This window comes from Mustela erminea, chromosome 4 (assembly GCF_009829155.1).
Source record: "Mustela erminea isolate mMusErm1 chromosome 4, mMusErm1.Pri, whole genome shotgun sequence".
Classification (NCBI taxonomy): Eukaryota; Metazoa; Chordata; class Mammalia; order Carnivora; family Mustelidae; genus Mustela; species Mustela erminea.
Window position 1 is genome coordinate 72,852,579 of NC_045617.1, and position 22,812 is coordinate 72,875,390.

Consider the following 22,812-nt stretch of genomic DNA (forward strand, 5'->3'; position numbering starts at 1 on the left):
CTCAAGTTTAATAATGATGTTGAAGCTCTGATGAGCAATTCTGCACCAGAGTTGTAATCATGACAGGCAGGCACCCTTACTTAACCCAAATGAATGAACTTGGTGCTTTTTTCTTTAACTGTTTGGGAAAAATTAATTGAAGTCCAGTGTTTAACAAAGACATATAGACTATGACTTTAAAATAGCAATATTGTTTTACATAATAGATTATAAAAGTTTCATTACTTTATACCTAGAATACACTTGCTTGCAAGGTTATCAGTGTCTTTAGTCAGAAATTTACTTTTATATTTGGCTTTTTGTTTCTGAAAATATGTTTAGATTAACTCATCAGCAAATCTATTTAGTTAGACGTATAAGAATTCTTCCATCTCTGAATTTGAAATTATTTACCCATCATCTTTATATCAGTTTTGTTATTTAATTATTAAATCCAGCTAGTATTTCTTTTTAATTTTATTTAAATTCAGTTGATTAACATAAAGTGTATTTTTGGTTTCAGAGGTAGAGTTAGGTGATTCATCAATTGTATGTAATATCCAGTGCTCATTACATCATGTACCCTTCTTAATGCCCATCACCCACTTACTGCATCCCCCCACCTCCCACCCCTCCAGCCACCCTGTTTGTTTCCTAGAGTTAAGAGTCTCTTATGGTTTTTCTCCCTCTCTGATTATATCATATTTTATTTTTCCCTCCTTTCCTCTATGCTCCTGTTTTGTTTCTTAAATTCCACATATGGGAAATCATATAATTGTCTCTCTCTGATTGACTTATTTCATTTAACATAATACCCTCTAGCTCTATCCACATCATTGCAAATGGCAAATTTCATTTTTTGATGGCTGATAATATTTCATTGTATGTATACATGCATGCAATGTCTTCTTTATCCATTCATCTGTCAATGGACAGCTGGGCTCTTTTCATAGTTGGGCTGTTGTGGACAATGCTGCTATAAACATTGGGGTACAGTGCCCCTTCAGATCACATTTGTATCTTTGGGGTAAATACCCAATAGTGCAATTACTGAGTCATAGAGTAGCTCTATTTTTAACTTCTTGAAGAACCTACATACTGTTTTTCAGAGTGGCTGCACCAGTTTGCATTCCCAACAGCAGTGTAAGAGGGTTCCCCTTTTTCTGCATCCTCACCCACATTTGTTGTTTCCTGTCTTGCTAATTTTAGCCATTCTGACTATAAACCCAGCAGGTATTAAGACTGCCTGTTAAGGGGCACCTGGGTGGCTCAGTGGTTTAAAGCCTCTGCCTTCTGCTCAGGTCATGATCACAGGGTGCTGGGATCGAGCCCCGCATCAGGCTGTCTGCCCAGCAGGGAGCCTGCTTCCTCCTCTCTCTCTCCTCCTGCCTCTCTGCCTACTTGTGATCTCTGTCTGTCAAATAAATAAATAAAAATCTTCAAAAAAAAAAAAAACTGCCTGTTAATACTTCAGGATCGGAGTTTGTATTTGCATCTGCATATATTCTGAGATTTTTCTGGTAGGCTTAGCAGTTTTGAAGATTTTTAGGAGATATATGCTCCTTATGGCATAATATCTTTAGAAAAGTAGCTCATAACTATATTTGTTGAATTAAAATGGTGTATTAAATATATACTAACCTCACTGAACAAGAATTGCTCTTTCAAAGAGTTTCACAAACATTTAATTCTGTGAGATATGTCAAATCATAAAGCCATCATCATTACCTTCTGAAAGGCAAGCATAACCTAGAACCTTTTGAGAATAAGCATTAATTAATGAACAATGATGATTTGTGTATGCACTGAAGTTTTCTCCTGGAGAATTCTGCATCATTCTGTCTCCCTGTTTGAAGCTATTTAAACCAATCTACTTGAGAATTACAATCAGCATATATCCTCTTTACCTTTATATACAACTTTGAGATATATTCCACCTATTTTCATATGCATATCTGTACTATATTTCTAAAATTATTCTTGGGAAAGAAGAGATCTGCAGTATATTCAATACATGACTTGATGAAATAAACCATAATGTATAGTTTGAAATGTGGTAAGCATTGAACTACCTCTATTCATAATTAATAAGATTGGAAATTTCCTGAAGCCTGAGTATATGGAAAGTGTCATGTCAGAAAGGAAAACTCTCTTGCTTACCAGAAGAAACAAGCTGAAGGCTTGCTTTTCCTACTTGAGAATAACAGTTATGAAATATGGAACCATGGGGAGGTTTTATCCTCTCCAATTGAAATCAGATAAATTAAGATAGATGTAGTGAATTGTTTTACAAAGTAAACTGTTTCTCTAACACTTTTCCTCAAACTATGTTTCCTACTGGTTTTATTTTAAATTACCATTTTATGAAATGATATTGATATTAGATGTATTAGTTATTTTTAATTTCATACTTGGAAAAATTAAAAAAATTATGAATCTTGTGTCTATCTCTTTTGAGGAGAAAATGTGGTGGTTCAGGAAAGTGGAACAGATATTGAGATGTGCAGATGCAAAGAACTTGGAATCAAAGCACAGGGAGGGAGTTTGGAAGCCAAGATAAAGATGCTAAAGAAAGAACTAAAATATAGAACAATAGCTCATTTTTAAAGGAATTTATAAATTATCTATTGGAAAGGTATGAAGTTAATTTAGGGGTTTGTTTGTTCACTCAGCCACCATCTCCTCATGCTGTTGTGGATGCTTTAAGGCAGTTTCCCGAAGTACCTAATTCTGAGAGTCACCCGTAATACTCTTGTCACCCAGATTCTTAACAGGAGGGACCATGGATCTGGAAACATTGAGAAATGCTGTTTTAGAAGATGGAAGATGTGTTAGGTTTTGTTACTATACTTGAGCAATTTATAATCTATTCTTGTGTCTCTAAACCTCAGTTTTGGTAATTGCAAAATGTAAAATACTTTTCTTGCCAGTTTTCAAGGTTAATAAGGTAAAAGGAAAATAGCTTCAGAAGGTTAGTGAAACTTGTAAATTGACTAATAAGGTTTATGCTTTTGATTGTGTATATATCTGGGGGATGGGAGTGGCTTTGAGAAAGAGGGAAAAGTTAGAGGTATAATGAATGAATAAAGAAGATGAGTGTGTGTGCATATATATACAATGGAATATTATTCAGCCACCAAAAAGAATGAAGTTTTGCCATTTGTAATGAAGTGAATGGAGCTAGAGTGTATTATGCTAAGCAAAACAAGTCAGAGAAGGACAAATACCATATGAGTTCACTCATGTAGAATTTAAGAAACAAAATAGATGAACATATATGGGAAAAGGTGGAAAAAGAGAGGGAGGCAAACCGTAAGACACTCTAAACTATAGGGAATAAACAGGGTTGCTGGAGGGAGGTGGGCAAAAGAGGAACTAAATGGGTGATGGGTATTAAGGAGGGCACTTGTTACGGGGCACTTGGGTGGCTCAGTTGATTAAGCATCCTTCTCTTGGTCTCAGCTCAGGTCCTAATCTCACAGTTGTGAGATCAAGGCCTGGGTTGGACTTAATGCTGGGCATGAAGGCTACTTTAAAAAAGGAGGGTGAGGGCACTTGTGATGAACCACTAAATTCTACTCCTGAAACCAATATTACTCTATATGTTAACTAGCTAGAATTTAAATAAAAAAGAAATTGGAGGAAGGGACAAGTTTTTTGGGAAATAAAAAATTTTAAAAATAAAAATAGAACAACTTTATCTTTTCAAAGTTCAATTTCCCAAGTTTATCATCTGGGTTTTATTTTTAAAGAGAATGTGAAATGTTGCTTGATGTATTTGTTTTTCTTTTCCTCCAAACCAACTATTCCTTTAAATCATTTATATCAAATCAAACCTGACACCACCACTAGTTAGACAAGGCGTTATTTCACCTAACCTCTTGTGTCCCAGCCAAGAGCTATTGACATCTACGGTGAAGGGCCAAGCACAGCACCAAGTGCTTGAGTTCGGAAGTGTTTGCTAAATGGGCCAGCAAACAAATGAATCCTAAGTCTGACACCATCTCTTTCCGTGTCCTAGGCTAAAAATCTTGTGTCTGACTTTTACAGACATTTGGAGAAAAGTAGTTCACCATTCCCTTTGATAGTCTTTTCTAGGTTTTGTTTTATTTTTATGTGATAATAAAATTCCTATTCAAAAGGCTTTATTTCCCCTTATCTCCACCCTAAATTCCTTATGCTGTAGTTCAGCATGCTTTTGTATTTATATATCCAGGCTTTTTATTCAAATAAAATAAAACAAGTTCTCTTTATAGCAATTTTTGGCTGGAACGAATTTCCACTTTTGTGATAATTAGCTGCTTTCAGTAACTTATTTTTTAAATTCATTTAGCAGCAGCAACAGAAGAACCAGAAGTGATTCCAGACCCAGCCAAGCAGACAGACAGAGTGGTGAAAATAGCAGGAATAAGTGCTGGAATTCTGGTGTTCATCCTCCTCCTCCTAGTTGTCATACTAATTGTAAAAAAAAGGTAAGACCTGATTTTGTTCTGTCCCATTCACCTACCATTTATGTCAGTAGTTTTCAAATACTGTTTTATTTCCCTGAGCTCTTTTGAAATAGAACAAACAAGAAGAATTGAATTTTGACAATGTTGCCAGCATCTGAGTCTATTTCTCATGGTTCTTAAATAAATTCCTATCAGTTCCTTGCAGTTTGATTTTGGATATAAAGGTATATTTTTCATCAAGTTAACTTTGAAATTAATGTATGAATTTAAATTTCTCAGATGCAGAGAAACTTGAGATACTCATTTCTTACATTTTGAAATGTTATTTACTAATAATGGCAAAAGTATTTATTATGATTCTTGGATTACGGTCTGTGAATTAGTTTGTACTCTTTATTTTTCTACATGTTGGCTACATGTAAGAGATGAGAAGAATCTAAATATTATTTTGTGAAATTGTATATTAAATATTCGCTGGCTAGATATTTCAGCACATTAATATGAAGAGTTTTTTTTTTTTAATTGAACATCAGTCTTTTATACAATATCAACCAATACCGCCATCTCCTGGGATTCTATGAAGATATTAAGACCTACTGGAATTTAAACTAAACTCTATTCAGGAGATTAAAGTATACTCCTGCTGAAAAACATTTCAAAGTATACAGTTTTTATAACTTGAATTTTTTTCTTTCTATAAAATGTCATTATCTGTAAGGCATATCTTAGAAACTGATACAACCCTCCTATCGTTCCTATCATATGTTTTAGATTATACTGCAGTTTGGAAGGACTTTTAAACAAGTCTTTACATGCAGAGTACAGTCCTAAAATAACTTTGTGTATAGATGTGTTTGAAATTTTTGATTATATCAAATACTAAATGATGTTGCTTACATTATATTAAATCATATACTGTTAGGATTGTTTTATACTCAAATCATTAACAGTATAGATAAGACTCATACTACGTGTTTAATCAATCCATCAGAGTTTATTTTAATGTATTGCCTCTTTACAATTATCCCCTGGAGATATATATGTTGGAGAAGACACATCTGCATTAGAAACATTAGGTATGCATTATAGTGTTTTGTGTTAAATTAGCTACATACGTGCTTTCCCTAATAGTGCTTCCTCTTTTTGCTGTTGTCTACCTCTGTGGTTGGAGAATACATCATAATTGAGACAGGAAGGTTTAAGTATTTTAGTAATATGAATTTGCCAATCAAGGTCAATAAAATGGCTGATTGTAATCTCTCAGATCTTATGTCTCTATTTAGTTTCAATTTATATTTGCAGTTAACTAAATTGTTTATAGAGAGTTAAACTTTGCTTCATGATTAAAACCATTCCAGTCCCTTCAAATTGGAAACGAGAGCATGAAGTTGGCCTCTGATTATGTCCTCACTCAGTTAGAACTGGGTTAAGCTTATTGGTTTTATTTGTTATTTATTCAACACTTTTTTAAATGTTATAGTAGCCTTCATTATCCATGGCCCTCTGTTTCAGAAATAACAACAAGAAAAAAAATGTGAAACATAAATTTCCTAAAGTAAACCAAAATAATCTCTAAGCATGATTATTTTTGTGTGGGTAAAATGCTCTGGCAACTGTCTAAAATTGCATAATGTAGGAATTCTTTTTCTGGTTCATATTTTAAATGGTTGGCCTCTCTATTAAAATGCTTCACGTTTGACTTTTCGTAATTATACATTGATTGTCTTTTGATAGAAAGTATACCAGGGCCTTTGTTTCTCTTCCTCACTACAACCTGACTAGGAAGAGTTGCAATTTTATAGACAGAGAAAGTTACATATTTAGATATATTTCCCTCCAATATATAATATCAGAACTAAATTATGTGAATCCCTTATCTAAGCAACTTTGTAATGACTTTTATTCAACGTAGTATGTCTCACATGTATCATGTATGATTTAATCACTAATCTTTATTATACATACACAAAGGCACAGATTTTATAATAACATATTGCATAGTATCAAGCTTAATCAATTTTAATATATAATGTTTCCTTTTTAATACACAGATTTATAATAAAACTAATATGAGACCAAACTATTTTAGTCTCTTATGATCTTTATTTTTATGGGAAATTAAGTTTCTCAAGACTTTATGACTCACTAGGAATAATAGACATGTTGAAAAAAGTTCTATGTATTTTTGAGTTTTGTGTAAAGATATGGTTTGGAATTTAATTTAGTAAAATTCTACAGCTAAGGGTATATATAAAGTAAGTTTTAGGCTAAGAAAAGGGATAGTGCATCTCTCAAAACGCAATGTCATTTTTTATTTTAATTTAAACGCTGTTGAATTATTTCCAAATGTATGCCATTTTTTCATTGGTTATGTATTATATTTTAAATGTGCAGCATGAATACATTATTAATTCCCAACATAAATTGAAATTATGTTTCAATGCAGTAAATGTTTGTATATGATATTATGATCACATACATCTACTGTGGACATATCTCCGTGTATATATAGTGCATGGGGCATATGTATATTCACATAATATATGTATGCACCCCTGTACCATTAAGATAAAACAACTTGTTTAGAAATTTAGATGTCACTCTGCATATAGTCTATATTAATAGATATTTGTGTTTTGTATTCGAAGAAAAATAGTCAATTTAGTGTACAAGTTCTGTACACAGCAGTTCCATCTGTCATGGCATTTTGATGGTAATAGATAATATTATGCTTAACTGCATGTTGAAATACACAATCCATTTAATTTTTTTAATTTTTCTGGCAGCAAGAGAAATATCAGCATGCTGTTTTCCAAATTTTGTACTTTAAATTTTATTTTTCTATTGCATATCTGTCTGTTTAATTGCATGGCAAAAAAAATATATATATATATCTAACCAAATGCATGAGCAAATTGAAATGCAAACCAAACCAAACCAAACAAAACAAAACATGACTTTTATTTTATTTTACTTTATTTTATTTTATTTTATTTTTTAACGCACATTTTTCTGCTTTATTGAATGTGACAGAGTCACGCTTTTCATTCACCATTGCTTCTCTTTTTCCACTGTCTGTGATTTGCTTGCCAGGAGGAGCTACTATTCTTACTCCTACTACCTGTAAGTAGAAAACGGGTGATATACAACTTTACATGTGTTAAAGATGCAGTATCCCTTTTCAAAAAACAGAAACAAAAAAATCTTAAAAATGTTTGTGATTTTGATGATATTTTCTGGACTCTAAAATATAAAGTTAACCATTAACTTATTTTGTTAATCTTTTTAAAAAGGGATATTGTATTTCTGTATGTTCAGCTACTTTTAATTTTATTTATAATTTTCCACTAGTAGCTTTAGACTACAGCCCAAAACATCATTTATTTACTTATTAAGTCAAACCTGTATCTTATAAACATGATACCTCATACTACAAATCAGGTCAGGTCTAACTGTGGTAATATCTTTCTCCACATTTCCAGGAATCCAGGATGGATTATAACTTCAGAACACCTTTGGTCTGGCCATCTAGGCAAGCAGTATGCTCTTGTTTAAAGAAGAAATAGATAAAACAAATAGATAAAATAAAATAAACTCTTCTAAAAACAAATAGATAATATGATAATGTTGCAATGACACAGAAACAAAAAAGTACCTTTTTAGAAAAGAAAAATTGAGTTAATTTATTATAACTTAAACAGGACAAAGATTTTATAAAACCAAGACCAAAAGAACCCTCTTATCCTACATAAAACACACCTAGGTGTCCTCTCTTTTCCTTTTCTCTTCCAAACCCTTAGCTCACCCTATATTTAGGTATGGACCGTTAGTTTGAATAAGGGCAGAGAATATTGTTCCTTCTATTTCTCTAGTCATCTTCAGTTTCTTACCAAAGATGCCAGGGTATTCATCCAAGTCAAAAGAATGATATTAGAAAATATTCTTGGACATTGCTTGATCAATTTTGATGCACCAACTTCTAAGACTTAAGGGTTGTGATTAAGTATGTTTGGGGGCATTTATCCCACAGTATTTATTTTACGAGGTAAATTTAAGCTAGCTTTACAATAAAATTTGGTAAGAGTCTCAATGACTATAACAGAGATCTGCCAGTATTTTAAATATCATAAATGCTTGGCTTATAATCTGCTGAAACAAGCAGGTGTAAACTAACAGTGCTCTTAGCTTATTGTGATGAATCATAATATCCTTGTTAAATCATGTTTGATGAAGCCAAAGGTAATTAACTGTACCATTTCATACAATTATGGAACACTTTTCCTCTTTATAGCCCACCCATATATTCACCTGCAGAAGTTTATGCTGTTGGCTGCTTAGATAATGAAACTCATTTGCACATCTGTCAAACTCAAGTAGTTGCAAAATGAATTGCCTAATTGTCCTGAAGTGTACCATATATACATATATTTTCTACACACACACACACTCACACACACTGCTCAGAGAGGGAAAAAAGCATCAAACATAGTAATCAATAAGTATTGATAAGAATGTCAGTAAGCTTATCATTAACCATTGATGTACCTATAATGTTAGAATGGGATTGGCTTCTTAGTGGATGGGTAACATTTCTTTATTCTAGGCTATATAGTAGGTTATGGTACTGTTACTGTAATACTTAGGACTGTTAACATTAATGATTATAGTTCAAAAGAATGTCACAGATATGTGATTTTTAAAGCTACTTAAACATACCTAATCTAAATCTAAACATATCTATCTAATCTAAACATATATACCTACCCTGAATTGGAGATTTTTTTAATAAAAGCAAATAAATAAATAAAATTTAAAAGAAAACCAGTTGTGATCTTTGAGCTAACATTCATTGGCATTGTCATAGTGACGGTCACTCATGACCAAAACACTTTAACTCTAATGTTAATTTTTATTTTGTAATAACCTGAATTAAAACCTACCTCACAGGGTTGTTGTGAGGGTTAAGGTACAAAAAACCAAGTTGATAATGCATGGTTGGCAAATAGTAACAAAGTTTAAACTACTCCCACCCCATAATTTGTCATCTAACAAAGGTTTGTGAATCTGAAAAGTCTTTCATTGCCATGAAAACTTTATCTGTTGTACATTTGACAATTGCCTCTTATTTTTCCTTAATCACAAAATGTACATATAAATTATATATGTTTTAAAGTAAAGCTTAAAACTTTGAACTTGTCTTTTCTAAATGCTTTGAACTGCCCATCCTCAAAATTTTAACATTATTTTTAATCCATATTTCAAATTGTGTTATTTTTATCCAGTTTAGTCTCTAATTTTTTGAGGGATGATTCTTCTTGCCCAAGAAACAAAGATGGGGAGTTATTTCTTAAATTGTGCTTTTTTTTAAACTGTTTTAACACTTTTAAGGGGCAAAACATTTGGCTGTGTTCACATTCATTTTCTCAAATTTATGACAACTAATGTTTAATTCCTAGAGCCTAGTAGATGCTTCATATTATGTACTTGTAATGTGGCATTTTTAAAAAGTGTCAGCAACTGGATATAGTGTAATAGTTTAGGCTAGAACCAGGTCATTCCTCCCTATTTATTAGATTAATAACCTTGTACAAGTTATTGAACTTGTCTGAGCCTCAGTGAACTCATCTATGCAGTTAGAATCCTCATCCCTTTTTCAGTGGGTTGATCTGAGAATTAGTTGAGTTAACAAGTGAAAAGTGTGAAGCATAACAAGCCTAACTCATCCATTCAAAAAGCATTTATTGACTTCCTGCTATGTCCCAGATATGCTGTAAGTGCTAGGAGTAATCGTCTTCTCTCCATGGAACACACAGTGGGGAAACAGAGTGATACCATTAACCATTGCCATTAACCATGCATTGATATATGTCATAGGCAGAAAACATGGTGCTATAAAAATACCTAGCAGGGGAGCACCTGGGTGACTCAGTTAAGCGTCGAACTCTTGATCTCAGCTCAGGTCTTGATCTCAGGGTCATGAGTTCAAGCCCCATGTTGGGCTCCATGCTTAGCTATTTTAAAAAACAAACAAACAAACAAACAAAAAAACCACCTAGCAGGGAAACCTAACTGGAGGCGGGTTGTATTCGGATCAGAGAAGCCTCCTGATGCAGTGAGACAGAATCGAAGAGCACCAGATATTAGAGGGAAAGGAACATTGTTGGTCAAAGAACAAATACCTTATATGATGGTCTAGGAGTAAGTTTGCAAAGTAAAGTCTGCAGACTTAAAATATGACCTGCTGATGTTTAATTTGCCCCATACATGGTCTTAAGAAATAGATTGACTTGAAAAAAATCAGGAAATTGAACATAAATATTCAGATTCATGACTTGTCTTTAAAAATAATTTTTAAAATGAGAAGTTCAACACTGGGATTAAATGCCAGTAGTCACTTAGACCTAGTTGCCCCCTAAATGGCTTTCCAGTTCTCCACCATCCCCACCTTCCACACAATGTCTTAGCACTAGCAACAGCAGTCATCTATATTCCCTGCCTGAAATCTTTAAGATTTTTACGGGGTTTTTACCCCTTAGCCTAGAAAAAAGAGATATTAACTCTTTCAATGAATGCAGCAAATATTACTAATAAATGAGGATGGTAATGGTCATGGTAGTGATGGTGGTGGTGATAGTTCTTGTTACACTTTTGTCATTGTTGTCCAGTTATTAGTACTGTCATTACCATTATTATTATTTCTTTTAAAAAAGTAATGCCATTTGCATCCCAAAGCCTAGTGTCTGACTATTTTATTTAAGTACCAAATCTGTTGTATCAATCAATGTATTGGGTGTGTTGGATATGAACCTCCCACCGAGGCCAAGTACTGTAGGACTCAGGAAGAAAAATCCAGACTATGTCTCAAATTGCCACATTCATTTTATGAAGGAAAAGCCCTTGGACACAAACACAACCATTACATGAACCTTAAAAAAAATATTTGTAGTATATTTACTCTAGGATAGATTCTAATGAGAATCAGAAGAATATGTCCTAGTTAATGATCTAGCTGAGCGATGGCGTTCTTCAGACAACTGAGGAATAATTCCAAGGCAACATAACTGCTGCCATAAACATAATCTGGCTACTGCAGGCTTTTAGAATGCCTTTATTTATATTATATATAAATTGCTTTGTTAATGTGATGTAAATGTTTTATATACAGTTAATAGTCTTTTATTGCGTGTTTTATGTGTAACATTCACAAAGAACCAGAATATGTTTCACATCCTAGATAAAGATGTCAATATTTGAGTAGTTCCAATGTCTCACTCTACTAATTTCTAAATTCCCTCAGTTACTTGACCCGCTGCATTTATAAGGCACCTCTTCAGTTAAGACTCTGCCACGTGGTTCTAAAACACATTTTTAGGATTTGACCATGGCTATAACTCAAGATTATGATCATTTGTATAATGTGTCAACATTGTATTTTTCAACCTTTCTCAGGGTACTTTTCTTACACAGTATATAATTTTTCCATATATTTGAGTATTTGCATTAAATCTAGCAGTGGTAAATTCTGCAATTCTCCAGATTAGGTTGGGAATTAATGTTATAAATGTGCTGCTAAATACGTTAATGCTACACATGTTACATTTTTCCTGAATGATAAAGCAAAGAATGAAGAATGAGATTTCTTTGTGCATCTTAATTTACTCTAGTAAATTACACTTGGAAAACTAGTCATGTTATTCCCCGGAAGAACTTCTAAAAGGTTAGCAAAAGAATTAATCACCCGAAAAACAAAACTTAGCTTTAGCTTAAATTTTTCTTAAACAGTTTTACTAAGAAAGTATTTATTTATGGCTTTAATAAAGCATAGTCATAATTTATGACTGTTTTAATGATATGAGAAATGAAAGGCTTCGTTTGACCACTTGAATGTTGAGATATCCATATGACAAATAGTTGTATAGCTACCAGCAGGTGTCATTTGAATATCCAACCTAATTCCTGAAATTAGGAAACTTAGAGATTCCAAACTACATCTATATGTATTCTTATCCTTGGGCTTTCTCGAACTACTTACTGCTGGTGTCAACTCTCCTTCAAGCCTCACACTAAGGTTTCCCATCTGTATTTGCCTTGGCAGCAAACTTGCTAAAAAACGCAAAGACGCCATGGGGAACACCCGGCAGGAGATGACTCACATGGTGAATGCTATGGACAGAAGCTATGCTGATCAGAGCACGCTGCATGCAGAAGACCCTCTTTCCATCACTTTCATGGACCAGCATAATTTCAGTCCAAGATGTAAGTTCTTCATTAAAATCCTAATAAGTGATTTTGAAGCCCTTTAAATCACTTTGAATTCAACATGTTAGTTTTGAATGGTGAGAAAAAGTAAGACAGAAATGGACAAAGCAGCCAGAAAGAGAAACATGTTAGGGAATATTATGGAATTTTAAAGAGGACTTGTTTTCAGTCTTGATACTGGATTTCGTTGAACTGCAAACTGTATGAATTTTATTACTGTATCATAAATGATATCCATATACTACTTAATACCAAATCATATGTCATTGCTCTAAGTTGAAATACTTGATTGCCTACATAAAATTAGCTCACTTCAGAATTTATTTATAATTATTTTGCCGTTTGAGTCTTCTTTTGTGTAAGGTGAAGTTCCTTTAGAACTTGAACATCGTAATTCTTTATGGGAATTAATGGCATGGGTAAAATTATTCTATTATTCTACAACGAGTCCTGGAGAATTTCAGTAATAAAACGTTAACTAGGGGAAAGAAGAGACAACATGCTCTTAAGTATCTGATGTGAAATCCAAAAATTTACTTGAACTGGGGGATTGGCAGGGAATGGTAAAATCCATCCATCCATCTGTTCATCCATATTAAAAATTCCTAATGTTGATCTATAAAGGCAGGACTTCTAAAACATTGATGCTTAAGTACTCCTTCATGGCAGATGATTTGAATAATTGCCCCATAATCAATATTACTGTTTATCTTCAGATTTCCAATGAATTTCATATTCTGTTCTATAGCACTGTGTTTATTTTGGTCCTTAAATTTTAAGTGAAATTACCTGTTCCTTCAAATCCTCATGTACAAGCAATACATGAGGAAAACAAATCATGTTTATCCCTGGCCATGTATACACAGAGGCATTCTCAAATTCCAGAGATTTGCCTACTCCGGTTTGAAATATGGATATAAGGAAAGAAGCAAACAAAAGAAATATCATTTCCTATACAGATTATACACATAAGTAGTGGGGAGGTTGAGAAAATAAGGGATTTGTAGGTTGTGTGTATTTATTTATTTATTTATTTATTTATTAAGATTTTATTTATTTATTCAACAGACAGAGATCACAGGTAGGCTGAGAGGCAGGCAGAGAGAGAGGAAGGGAAGCAGGGTCCCTGCTGAGCAGAGAGCCCGATGCGGGCTCTATATCAGGACCCTGGGATCACGACTTGAGCCGAAGGCACAGGCTTAACCCACTGAGCCACCCAGGTGCCCTGGTTGTGTGTATTTATGTCTTTTCAGAAAGGGAAGGGTTTTTTTCCTGCAGTGTTCAGCTTGGTGAAAATTTTCAGTAATTACTGGCATCATTTTCCTTGATATATATCGACACCAAATTAATAGCTGTAATGCTGTATGAGTCATTTTGGAATTTAATTTTAATCATGATAGGGTCTTTTTATTTACTTCACTCCTATTTCACTATAATATATATGATAGAGAAAAATATAAAATACTGGTTTTGTTGAAAATAAGTTTTGCTGAAAATATAGATGTACCATCTCTCTAACCACTTTTTTTAGTAATTAATCAAAAGACATTTGAGAGCATTTTTGTTCCCCACACTTTTCTACCTATTGCCTATGTTAATACTTTATTAGGAAGCTTGAATTCAGCAGTGTAACCAACTGTAGATATCCGCTTACAAACTTGAAGAAAGGATAAACTCTATTTATTACAGTTAGCTGAAAAAAAATGTATTTGAAATGAATGTGAGATAATTATTTCTCCAAGTACCTTGCACTTGAGAGATTTAAATGGGTCTTCCCCCGCCCCCATGTTATAATCTTTATAATGTCAAGTTGAATCTTCCTGGCTTTTAAAATTGAACGGAGAACTGAACTTTAATTATAGATGCACCTTTCCTGGTGTTTTGAGATAACCCAAGCTGAAAAAGAGAATTTTGCCTTTGCCAGTAATAATAATCAAAGTTGAGTAGTTATATTTCTTAAGAAACATAAATCTATTTTAAGGAAAAATGTAAAGTACAACTTGAGAGCTATATATTCCTTCATGAGCTCTGTTTTCCTGCAGTGCCCAATGATCCACTTGTGCCGACTGCTGTGTTAGGTGAGGCCCTAATTCTTTATCATTCTTCCTTGCATGGATCACACATCCTTGCATGACTTAAAGCTTTGTCTACATAGTAATTATTTACAGTGTAGGAAGCAGCTTGATTTTGAAAACTAAGTCATGATCTTATCAAAGAGAACAACTGTCATCAAACCAATCAGAGCTAGAGGATTTCTAATCAGTAAAATGCTTTATTTAAAGCAACATATTTTTAAAGTCTTGGTTCTGTTAGATTTGGAGCAAAAGTACAGTGACCCTTCATATCTGGCTGACGTTTGCATATGCAGGTTAGCAGAATGAAGCAAGTGCACTTGCACCCTCAGGGGCCAGTGCTACCTGAATGATTTAGTTTATATAAAAAAATTCTGCTTGATGGAAAGATTTTTCTCAATCCTCCTAAGTTTATAGCAACTTATAAAGAACACATTTCCAAGGAGCATTTGCTTTAGTTTTGTCTTTATTAAGAATTTATAAATGCAGGTGAAGTTACTATAATATTGATGTGGAGTCTGCATTCTATATGCATCTTACATGATGTGTTATCCTTCAAGATATCTAGAATAACCAAGCTTTACCACTATACAACATCTTAGACCAGTGGTACTGCTTGTGATTAATAAGGCCTTTTCAAATGTAAAATTAATGTTTAACTGTATATTTAAGAATGGGATGAGTTTCATTTTAATTTGTACTCTATTCCTTGACTAATTACATACCAGTGATTCATGACCAGCTTGCATATATGTTAAGAATCTCTGTGTTAGTTTTACCCCCGTGTTTTATTTAAGATTTCACCAAAGAAATATGGAAATTGCCTGATAAATATACCTAAAAGTTACCAATTCTCTCATTAAATATAAAAATTCAAATTTCTTGCAAACATAAAACTTTATCTTACATTTTATGCATTTTTTTTACTATCCATGTATTCAAGATTTAAACATATTTTTAAAGTATTTGGAAACAGTTCAACTAATTCAGTTAAGTGAAACACACCTCTTTTTTACTAAAATAATTTTTAAACTTACAATTTTATAATATAAAGAATATATATTCTGAAAAAAATCTGAAAGTCAATGTTCTCTTTCTCTGATTGAACTCTCCTTTTGATGTCCATACCAATAATGGCAGGGAAGTAAACTGGGGAATTCATCCCAATGGGTAGACCAATCGTGTAAGGAGGAGCCAGGAATCATGATCATTGGGATGGTACCAAATGCCTCTGAAAATGTCATCTTCTGTTAAGCAGAATGCTGCCACCATCAAATTAATAAGTAAAATCCACTTAAAATATTAAAAACTCACTGAGGAAAAGTTAGTTACCTAAATGTTAAAATTTCATTACAGTAATATTCTAAGAAAATGTTGAATTTGGTCCAAGTCTCAGTTCTCCTGGGGACTCACAGTATGAACCCATGAAACTGCCTTATGTCTTTGCTTTCCCATCTGTAAACTTTTTCACAGTTTTATAAAGAGAAAGTGAAATAATATATGTGAGTTTTACAAACTATAATGTTTAAAAGATTATTATAAGAATTTGCCCTGTGAAAAGGGATGTTTATGTTTAAGGAAGGCTAGAGTTAACAAAAAGTCATAAAATCTATCCATAGACGCAATTGTTATGCATTTTATTGCATTTTGAAAGTCAAGCTGGTTGGTGTTTTTATTTTTTTAATATTCTTTAAAAACTAAATCTCATGAATCATATTAGTTGTAGAAATTATTTCTTGCATTTTTCATCATTCTTAGAATCATAGTGTTTACAGTTATTTTAACTCACTTGATTTTGTATTTGTGAAGCAATTTTTGAGATCACTTCAAATATTGCTTAATATTAATACCTACGTACTGATTTTAAAAACACTTCAAACTTTTCATATTGATTCATATTTTTGTGTTTTTTGTGTTTTACTGCTTCATTGGGTTAAAGTCCCTATAACTGGTAAGTGCATTGCAAAGAATTCTAGCAAACCTTTCCATCAAGAGTATACGGAGTTATTATTCTTAAATGTGTAATAAGATAATGATTAGAACATGTACTCTCACTTACTAGCGATATTATTAGGTGGTAAAATGAGGTGGAAATGTATTGAGATTAATAATTCATATGTGCTTATTTTAATGAATACTGCTCTTTGTATTATATGTTAAAGCTTAATGCAAAACAGAAAACACTGTCTATTTCATATTGCACGTACCGTGTAAGATTTGGAATATGGGTGAATTCTTTGTTTCTCACTGAGCCTTTTATAATTGTAAATATTCTGCTGCACCAGGAGATACGATATGAGCTCTGGGGCTGCTCCACAGAGCCTGGGCTATCCTAGTTTGGCTTGGGTGATTGCATTTTGTGTCTGCAACATTATATGTCCTCTTTACTTCTCATCTTAAGCTGTATATTCTGTGACAGTGCCCAAATCAGTGGCTTTTTAGTTTAATTTTCATGTTAACCTTTATGTCAGTGTATTGATTGTAATATTGTAGTAAAGACAGATCAGTTGAGTGTAGTCTCATAGAAAGTAAAGGAAATTCATAAATCATATTTGCTAACAAATGTTGGTGTATAGAGGGGTGGTTAGGTCACAACAGAATCCACCAGGGGTTTTTTTGGATTCCATGTGATATTTTTAGAAATAAATGCCCCCCACCAAAAGAAAAGGAAAAGAAAAAAGCATTCAGCCTAATAAGGGAATATAAACTAAATGCAATCAAACTAAATTACAGACGCACACAAATCTGATTGTGGGGTTCTTTTTTTTTTTTTTCCTTTCTCCAGGAAGAAAAAATGTTTATCATGGGGACAACAATTCATTTTTTGCCATATCCTATTTGTAGAGTTGGTGATAGAACAGGCAAATGTACCAGCACTTGAAATATGTTTAACTGTTAATTAAATATCGTTCTCTACAGTATACATTATCATTAAAAACAAAAGTTCCCCTAAGAGTGTATTTTCTCTTCTGTTAATGAATATGGCACTATAATGCTTTCCAAAGTAATACCCCTTAAAACATTTGTTTTTTTTTTTTAAGTGGTAAGTTTAAATGTGGTAAATATAAGCATGCTTTTTCTCATTGTAATAATTAGTGCTGTGGTCATTAAAATAATATTTATTCTTCATAGGTATAATGTTCTTGTTCATTTCTTCCTTATGACATAAAGAGACTTTAAAGTTTCATTTTCAACTAATAACACAATGGGGATGGGGCCTACACTTAAATGTGGGTGGTGAGGGATTCAGCTTCTTTTAACGAATTTATTCACTGACATATTTATTGAGTGATTGCATTGCACCGGTCATTAGGAACAAAAAGACAGCTACACTTTAAGACTCTACACTTTAAATGTTCAGAGTTTAGTGAAAAGAAAGAGATCAGGAGACAAATGACTAAAATATAGAGCAAAAGAAAGGACACATAGAACAGGAGGCCATGGGAACATAACGAAGCAGCCATGTGGCTCAGCCATGATGGGTCAGGGAAGAATTCCAGAGGAACCACCTACACCTTTTGCCCCAGAGACATACTGTAGTTTCTTTCACACAGTGACCACAAAAGTCAAAATATATTCACAATAAAAACAACAACCATCCTAATAACCCAAAAGCGTAGAGACTGAGTATAAACGCATGTGTAACCTGACTGGTGGACATAGTGCGGCCAGGGGATGATTCTGGAGAAGGCCCATGTTTCCCAGTCTGGACTGTGGCCCCAGGTGGCAGAGTAGGCCCACAAGGCCACAGAGAGCAGCCCTGTGGGGGTGGGTTGCCTAGATGGGGTCTGTGAGCAAGGTTGGGATACGGTGGGGAAGGAGTTTGTTCAGTTTACCCACCAATGAAAACACCTCTCCAAGTTGACAACTTGATCTTCTGGCCCTACTCTATGCTGCTGGGACTGCAGATACAAGAAAAAGGAAGAACGCAGCAAAATCTTCCACTTATACTTTCTGAAAGTGGATCAGCTGTCTACGTCTCACAGCATCTGTTATCTCACTGACATAAATATAATATACTCTGACTTCATAACTTGAGCTGATGTAAAGGGCTTTATCTTTATAGGGAAGCTGCCCTAGATCTATGCTAGATTTCTTTTTTTTAAATTTTTAATTTTTAATTTTTCATAAACATATAATATATTTTTATCCCCAGGGGTACAGGTCTGTGAATCGCCAGGTTTACACACTTCACAGCACTCACCATATGCTAGATTTCTTTTTCTTCCTCCTGTTATCAGAAAAATCTTAAGTTCTTACAATCTTCTTTGCATAGATATATATTAAACAAGATAACTTTGTCTTTTTTTTAATCTTCTGGAATCTGAAAACCACCAGATGAGAACCACAGTGCCACAGCAGAGTCCAGTCGTCTTCTAGATGTGCCTCGCTACCTCTGTGAGGGGACAGAATCCCCTTACCAGACGGGACAGCTGCACCCAGCCATCAGGGTTGCCGACTTACTGCAGCACATTAATCTCATGAAGACATCAGACAGCTATGGGTTCAAAGAGGAATATGAGGTGAAAATTTCATTGTTATGTTAAATTTTATTTCTAATAAGAATAGAATTGGACTTTTTCCTCCTCCCTTTACTGTCACAAGGAGGGGAGTCTACTCTTCAGACTCTAATCTTGGGTCTCTGAGAATATCCTCAAATGTGTATGCAGGGAGAAGAGGCAGACAGAATTGAAAGAGAGGGCACTTTCTGGGTCGAAATTCACTTGAAGAATTCTTAAATGTTGGATTCCAGAATTTTACTGGGCTATTTAAAAACCCCTATGTTAGATCTTATATTTCACCCCTGGAAAAATCCATTAAGAGGATCCTTTGAGCCCCAATGTATCATTACAGATTCAACCAGTTAAATGATGGAAGCAGGAGGTACTTCTCTGCCTCTTTGCTTGTTGGCCATCTGCTGAAAAGTGGGGTCGATCTTTGTGTTCTAAATGTACTGCTTGTCACTCTTAGTTTTCTTTGTGGCTTATTGGTTGAAAGTGGCCAGGAAGAAAAACAGAGCATTGCAAATCTAGACAATTTTAAGAAGCCAAAAGAAGGATGTGGGAAATTCTTCTTCCAACTTGATTTCCCCTTCCTACTAAATCCAAAATATAAGTCATACTGCCCAGGAAGTGGTTTAAACTCAACATCTCAATAAACATAACATAGCCAAAAGGACAAATCTCCTTTGCCACTTGGCATTTACTGAGAAGTGTGGGCCTAAGGCATAGAAGGAAGCTCTTCGACCACCATACTCAAAACTACCGTGTACACACATTTAAAGTGAAAGAATCCAAGCAGTACTTGACTTTGAAAGACCATCTAAAATGAGTTTGACTGCGTGAAGAATCTTCTGAACTCTGTATTTTCTTTGCAAATGGCTTGTATACCTCCGTTTGGGAGCAAATAAAATTAGCTGTGAATTTTGAAAGCTGGTTTTAGAGACACACCGGAAACACTGTGCTGTGGCCACAGAATAGTGCAAGGAATTATAAGATTCTGCCAGAACTCGGGTTTTTTTCTGCATTTCGTGTGTATTCCTGTGTACCTCACTTCAAAAACCGTTGATTCTTTGAAGACCCCATTTCCTGTGTTGAGCAAAGTTTAAGTGTTACTGCAAAAATAAATCTATACCCATATTTTAAATTGCTGCATATGGTAATTAAACCAATCAGCAAATTCATCTGTTCCAAGATCCTTGGATATGGTGACTCTTTTTCATCTTCATATGGTCCCTTGTTGTAGAGACTCAGTCCTTTTCATGGTCTTCAAAGAAACTGAAATGGGATGTACTGCACACGATTTAATGAATAATTATGGGGGAAAACAGGTTTTCTTTTTCCTGTTACAAATGCTAAGAGAAAAACATTTTGAAAGATACTCATTAAAGGTAGTTTTGACGTTTTGATGCTTTCTCTACTGCCATTTCTCAGAGTTGCAGCAATCTTAAATTTGAAATCGTTTCAAGCTCCTTTTTTTCCCTAAAGTTGCTTTTTGTCCTCATTTTGAACTCAGTCCAATCCAAAATGAACAAGTAGGAGTCCAACAAACAAGCTTTGAGATCTGAAAAGAGAAGTTGTTTACTCCTCTAGTACTCTCTTCCTTTCCAAGAAGAGTGGCTTTTATTATTTTGTTCTTCAGAACAGATAAACCTGATCCAGGAAAAGGAGTTAAATTCAGTCTTCTTCTTATTTTTTCTTTTTCCCAGAGCTTCTTTGAAGGACAGTCTGCATCTTGGGATGTAGCTAAAAAAGATCAAAATAGAGCAAAAAATCGATATGGAAACATTATAGCATGTAAGTTCTCATACAGTTCTTGGTGAGTGTAAATATTGTGTGTGGAAGATAAATAATAGTGGCAAGTCCTCCTTACATGCTTTTAAACTTTAAGAAAATTCCCAGAGGGTGGCACATCTGTTTGTAAAGTGATCTATTTAATATTAAAGCAGCATTGGCTGTTGGCAGTGACTCTGAAGTTGTCGTCATCTTCATTAATTAAATTGACTCACATTCTTCAGCCTGTGGAGATAACGTGCTGTTTGATGTTATGTTTGCATGTAAATGCTTGGGGGTGTTATTGACAGCTGAGAATATCAGGATAATGAAAAAGAAAGGTCTTTTCAGTGACAAATTGCTATAACACTTCTACCGAACACATTCAAGGTGAGAGTGTTATTCTTTCAGTATAGCCTTTATTTCTTCCTTGGAGCCAATGGCTGAACTCCTGCCACTCCGTGTTACTTGTCATTAGGGACTTCAGGGTGTTTGCGTGGGATAAGTAAATTGGTTATCCTTGGAACCACAGGAGCGGTAAGGAAAGTAGCATAGTTTAGTTTGTGACTAGCTAGTGATGTACTTGGCCCATTTGAATCTCAATTTAAGTTATTTTAAAATATCTTCCAAATACATATGAATTCAGTCTTGACTTTCAAGAAGTAAGCAGTCGAGAGCAGAGATTCAAAATTCACTCTCTAGTTTTCCGGCTCGTTTCCTGTACACAGCAGCAGGAACGGATCCCACCCATTTCAAACCAGGTCTAAGAAGCAGAATTAGTAGTTACAACAAGTTCAGTCCTTTAGACAAATCCAATGATGATTCATCTGACATTCCCATGTTCCCTAAAAACCTACCAACTATGAAGATGCTAGTCATTGAAGCTTTATTAACAGAATATTATGATAAGTAGAGAACTCATCAAAGCCCTTGTGTGGAGCACTGGGTGTTGTACATAAATAATGAATCTTGGAACACTGCATCAAAAACTAATGATGTAGTTTATGGTGACTAACATAAGACAATAAAAAAAAAAAAGAGTTCTTGTATTTCTTTAAGGAAATTTGAATAGCCCTCTATTATGGAGAAGCTATCAACAATCCCTGAATTACTCTAACTAATCTACTGAGGTCCTTGTTTCGGAACAGAGGGGAAATTTAATAGCTTTATTTTATTGTTTAAAAACCATAGATGACCACTCCAGAGTAATTCTGCAACCTGTCGAGGATGATCCTTCTTCAGATTACATTAATGCCAACTATATAGATGTAAGTATTTGTATAGTTCGGTGAGCCCAATTTGTTGGCTTATCCACGTGAAACTTTTTGCTTGTTATTGCCTATAAAGTGATTGCTAGCTTTTTAAAATAAAGAACAAACTGTACACTTTTCCTTGTTCTACGTCCTAGTACTCACTGACGTTGTTGTGCTTTCTTTCACACCTGACTTTGGTTTGGGCTGTAGATTTGGCTGTACAGGGATGTAAGTACCACTATATGTAAATAACAGCACCCTATTATAAATCTTTACTATAACTACTCTTAATTACAGTTCTTACTAATGCTTAATACTAGTTATCTCTGCATGCTTCACCTAATTAGCCTCATACGGTATATCTATGTTCATTTTTTTGTAACTCCTTTACATGTGTGAAGATCTATTTTACCTCCTTCCCTTTGCTATGTTTAGAAAAACAGGACCATTTATTAGCTTTTGACAAGTTATGATGTACTCGAGTTTTCTTTGTTGTTGATTTCTGTTTCTGGCTTTTATTCTTCCC

General features: G+C 34.1%; 1 protein-coding gene across 11 annotated transcripts in view; it reads left to right on the forward strand.

Annotated features, from left to right (window-relative positions):
• PTPRK (protein tyrosine phosphatase receptor type K) overlaps positions 1–22,812 on the forward strand; it is a 553,251-nt gene that overhangs the window by 508,049 nt on the left and 22,390 nt on the right. The window contains exons 14-22 of one of the 11 annotated variants that reach the window (XM_032339563.1): positions 4,313–4,451; positions 7,524–7,553; positions 12,526–12,686; positions 14,732–14,767; positions 16,701–16,712; positions 19,100–19,284; positions 20,970–21,057; positions 22,225–22,301; positions 22,497–22,514. In XM_032339563.1, coding sequence (XP_032195454.1) covers positions 4,313–4,451; positions 7,524–7,553; positions 12,526–12,686; positions 14,732–14,767; positions 16,701–16,712; positions 19,100–19,284; positions 20,970–21,057; positions 22,225–22,301; positions 22,497–22,514 — 746 coding nt within the window. Of the gene's footprint in view, positions 1–4,312; positions 4,452–7,523; positions 7,554–12,525; positions 12,687–14,731; positions 14,768–16,700; positions 16,713–17,546; positions 17,839–19,099; positions 19,285–20,969; positions 21,058–22,224; positions 22,302–22,496; positions 22,515–22,812 lie in introns of those variants that run through there. The other 10 variants (XM_032339565.1, XM_032339566.1, XM_032339567.1 and 7 more) reach the window with 10 other exon arrangements.